The sequence below is a fragment of the Populus alba genome, chromosome 6 (assembly GCF_005239225.2).
Source record: "Populus alba chromosome 6, ASM523922v2, whole genome shotgun sequence".
In the NCBI taxonomy this organism is placed as follows: Eukaryota; Viridiplantae; Streptophyta; class Magnoliopsida; order Malpighiales; family Salicaceae; genus Populus; species Populus alba.
The window spans coordinates 21287035-21291570 of NC_133289.1; the positions used below are offsets into that span (position 1 = coordinate 21287035).

General features: G+C 35.2%; 1 protein-coding gene across 2 annotated transcripts; it reads right to left on the reverse strand.

Moving 5' to 3' along the window:
- Positions 1-236: 236 nt before the first annotated feature.
- On the reverse strand, positions 237-2812 carry LOC118030840 (transcription factor RAX1). 2 transcript variants are annotated; one of them, XM_035035136.2, is made up of 4 exons: positions 2466-2812; positions 1911-1967; positions 1506-1635; positions 237-1306 (listed from the first exon to the last, which is right to left on the reverse strand). In XM_035035136.2, the coding sequence occupies exons 1-4, from the start codon at positions 2599-2601 to the stop codon at positions 667-669; spliced, it is 963 nt and encodes a 320-aa protein (XP_034891027.1). In that variant the 5' UTR covers positions 2602-2812; the 3' UTR covers positions 237-666. The 2 variants fall into 2 exon arrangements, with proteins under 2 accessions (XP_034891027.1, XP_034891028.1); XM_035035137.2 differs by lacking the exon at positions 1911-1967 and having other exon boundaries at positions 2466-2808.
- Positions 2813-4536: the final 1724 nt, after the last annotated feature.

The window sequence follows — 4536 nt, forward strand, 5'->3', positions numbered from 1 at the left end:
CAAGAGGAAATTTACAGAGAGAATCTTTTATTGTTAGCGTTCGAAGGAGACGTTTTCAATGCACCGAGCTTTGAATAGGCCAGAGTCCCATGCAACTTTCGTGAACACTGACTGGCCAGCCAGAAACAGGCATACATGCTGATGCCATCGCTCGCACATTCATGTGCACCCTCCCCTTTGAGATGGTAAAACCAAAATTTGAAAACCCCTAAAGCTGACAATTAAGGGTACGTTGATTGGTAGAGAAAGAGAGTTAAAAATACAATAAAAACTAGATCACTTACACTGTTGTGGCATGCATTACATTGATGTTACTAGCTATCGTGCTACAGAAACAATTATAAAGCCCAGTTCAGAGAACAAATGCTTTTCCATGCCTAAAACGTAATATCTAGGCCTCATCACTTACACTGTTGTGGCATGCATTACATTGATGTTACTAGCTATCGTGCTACAGAAACAATTATAAAGCCCAGTTCAGAGAACAAATGCTTTTCCATGCCTAAAACGTAATATCTAGGCCTCATCAGTTACTCGGAAGTGATGAAAATAATCTGAGAGACCTGGGTTCAAATTACATGTGAAAGAGAAACCCACTAGCTATACTTGTCTCTTTCCGTTTCTGGGACTTTGTCAATATTGGTTAGTGACGCCTCGATTCAGTCCTTACGGCTTAATATCAACATAGCCAAAATCAGCAAAATATTGGTAGCAATTAGTGGCCGCTTCACTAGCTTTGTCTTGAAGCAAAAGGCCATTGAAAAAATCACTAGGAAAACCAAGTTCGGAATCCATCAATATCCCAACATCCTCAAGACCACCGTTAGTACTAGGCACTGAGAGACCCTTGTTATCCATAGCAAGTGAAGAGGAATCTGAAATGGTCGAACCTTCTTGAGATGGAGAGACAATGTGACTGTTCATTGAAAATTCAGACATGTCAGTGACCCCAGGGAAACTAGAAAATTGGAATTGGTTTGGACTCAAGTTCTGGGCAGTGCTATTGATAACAGGTTCATAGCCAATAGCAGATAAGGCAGGCAATGTTCCTGAAATTTGAGTTAATGAATAATGATCAGAGAAGGTGACAGAACTTTCGGTTTCAGCTTTAGGGACATAGAGAATAGGAGATGTTGAGCAAGGAATGGCGGGAATATTAGCAACGTTAGCGGGGGGATTGATAGGGTTGTTCTTGATTGTGAGGCTTATTTTTCCCGCAAGAATCTTCTTTTTCAATTTGGTGTTCCAGTAATTTTTCACATCGTTGTCAGTTCTTCCAGGCAGCTGAGCAGCTATGAGAGACCATCTAAACGAAACAACAAGTTGGAGTAATTAATTATGAATCAAATGGTTGCATGGCAGATCTAAACAAATTCCATACAGTAAAAAAGGACCAAACGAAGCTTTGTATATATAGACAAGACACATACAATAATTATGTAGAATCGAATAAGGCTTCAACCAAAAAAAAAAAAAAAACAAATTAAGTAGACCCGGAAACTTACCTGCTTCCCATTTGACTATAGAGAGTGCATATGATGTTGTCTTCTTCTTCAGTAAAGCCTCCATGTTTGATGTCTGGTCTGAGATAATTAAGCCATCGTAACCGGCAGCTCTTGCCGCATCGCTTGAGGCCTGTGACCGATAAGATCATAAATCAAGGTTTAGCTCTTGAATAGGTAAGAAATTGAAGGGGTTCGACTACTTACTTGGCTACACTACAAAGCAAGAAAGCATGGACAATTGGCGCATTACCTTGCGTGCAAATCAAACATTTGCAAAGAAAAGCAATTCAATATTGTAAAATTATTTCAATTATATGTAATACAAAAGAAATTATATATGGGCTAAAGACCAATTAACTACTAAAGAAATTGAGCAAATGGCCCTAATAATTGGGCTGATCAAACCTAGGAAAAGCTGCTCCATACAAACTTGAAATGATGTAGGAAAATATGAGTAATACCCTGGAAACAGGAACCAAGATCAGTACTACAACAAAGAGTCAAACCACAGTCTGCTTTTTCTTACACAGCTACAGTACACAAGTCCAAGAAAAGAAATCAGTAGCACCGGAAAGGCTTCTTTTTGTACTGAAAATGTTTGAGCAAACAGGAAAAAAAACACAGCACTAATTGCCGGTGTTCAAAATGTCTGCAATTAGCACTGGAGAACAAGAATGTTAATTTGATAAGATGGAAGAGAGGCGTGGGGGAAGCAAGCAAGACTTCCTGTATTATCTTTTGATGCATTTGCAATATTGTAGATGAAAATATATATATGGAAATTAAATGAACATAATCCCTCTAGGCCTCTCAACATCTGACTCGACTGATATTTAGTAATTAAGCTAAAATCCTAAATGAAAAGAAAATGAAGAAAATTCCCCTCAAGGAAATTGTTGTCAGGCAAAACCAACATGTGTGTGTGTGCGCGCGCGTTCGAGAGAGAGAGAGAGAGATTACCAGCTTTTTTCGGCAAAGCAATCCAGTTACCACCAGTGCCATGAGTCTCAAGGTAGCTTTTGAGAGTGGCATCTTCCTCAGGAGACCATGGTCCTCTCTTCACGTTTGCTTTGTCACAACAAGGAGCTCTCCCCATTTCTTTTTGCTTCCAATTCACTCTTTAAGTCTTCTCCAACAGCTAGCTACTTACCTACAAGCCAAGAATAGAGAAAGATAGATAGGGAGGGAGGAGAGGGGAGGAGGAGGAGGAGAGTTGAGACACGCAAATGCCTAGGGAAAAACAGTGGGCTAGCTTCTATGGTGAAGGATATAAAGTTGGTCCAGCAGCTGATGGTACCCAGAACCTTTTAATTAGAGAAGAACCTCTTGACATTTTATGACTTTTTCTTTTTTAATTTTATTTATTGAACTTCTTTTCTCTATAATATTTTAGTTCCACCATCAGCAGGAAGTAGTCAACAACCACACCATTTGAAATGTTAACTAAACAAGACTAGGCACGTTCAAAAAAATCACCACCCGCTTCCATATAAGCTTGTACATGATTTTAATTATCGAGGTAATATTGGTAATTTAATTTAATTTAATGCTACTTTAATTGGTCACGGAAAGAGTGCTTGGTCCTGGTTCACTTAATTCAGTTACATTCATATAAAAAGAATTTATATATGTGTTTGAAACTGTGATGTGATAATTTTTAAAATAATTTTTTACTTGAAAATATATTAAAATAATTTTTTTTAGATTTATTTTTTATTTTTTACTTTTTACATTAACATATCAAAACCTTCAGAAAACACTAAAAAAAATTTCAATTTAATATTTTTTTCGAGTCAAAAACACCTAAAAATAAAAACATAAATTATATCACACACCCCCTTAGCATGTGAATGTTAGAGGCCAAGCCCAACAAAATTAGAGTTATAGTTAGTGTTTTATTAAAAAGATTTAAACTACATAGGGAAAATTAAAAAGAAGAAAAAATGAAAGGTTGTAAAGTAAGAAGAAACAAATTAGATTGTAGAATCTAAAGGAGAAGAGAAAGACAAAAAAAAAAAATAAAAAAAAAAAAAATTTCACTAGCACCACATTGTAGAAAAATATGTTTCAAACACCACTTAAAGAGGATAAGGACACCAAACAAGATTGTCTTTAGAAGAAGTAGGACACCACATGTCACTAGTTGGTAGTGCTTTTTACATGTTAGCACGTGCTTTCTTTTTTCACTTTAGTCGTTAATTCAATAATAACTCTTCAATTAAGCATTGAATCTCGTTTAACCCTTTCAATCTAATTCTTAATCTGATAATAACTTTTCAATTATGTTTTGACTTTCATTCAATTTAATCTCTAATTCAATGATACCTCTTCAATTATGATATGAATCTCATCCTACCAGAGCCAAGCCCTTTTCTTTTAATTTAGTCCCTCTATTAAACCTTTAATGTAATATTGATTTTTATCCGATTCAAGATCAAATAAGGTCTAAATAGCTATAGAAAAGGGAGAGGAAAGAGTAGATACCTGGCCGATTTAACGCATTATAATTAGGTTTATGATCGGGGTCGCATATTTGGTGTTTGCCCTGGCTAGCCGTGTGAAATCTAATATATCATCATCTCAATACTAAAACAATAGAAAAATATTGGTTTTGGACTTGCCAAATGAATTGTGTCACATCAATGCAACTTTCACCATTTTAATTTGAATCTCGACCTAGACAAGCAATTGAGTAAAGAATTTTCAAGATTAGGTTATTAGTCCAAGTTTACTTGCCCATTTTCTTTTTATATTTTCTCATAATAAATTAAGTTTCATCATTATCGATTTATGGTTTTTTTAATAGTAGTGATTTTTTATTTGGTCAATCTCACATATTGTGTTTGTGCCATTTGTTTACAAAAAAAAAAACATTTAAATCCATTTGTTATATCTTGAATCTATACTCGTAATGAAACGAGAGCAACTGAACTAGTTGAGTTTTTATTTTAGAAAATTATTCCCACACGTTCTATTTTTCTTTTTTTGATGGTCAATGATAACTTATAAATGAAATACTAATGTAATTTAT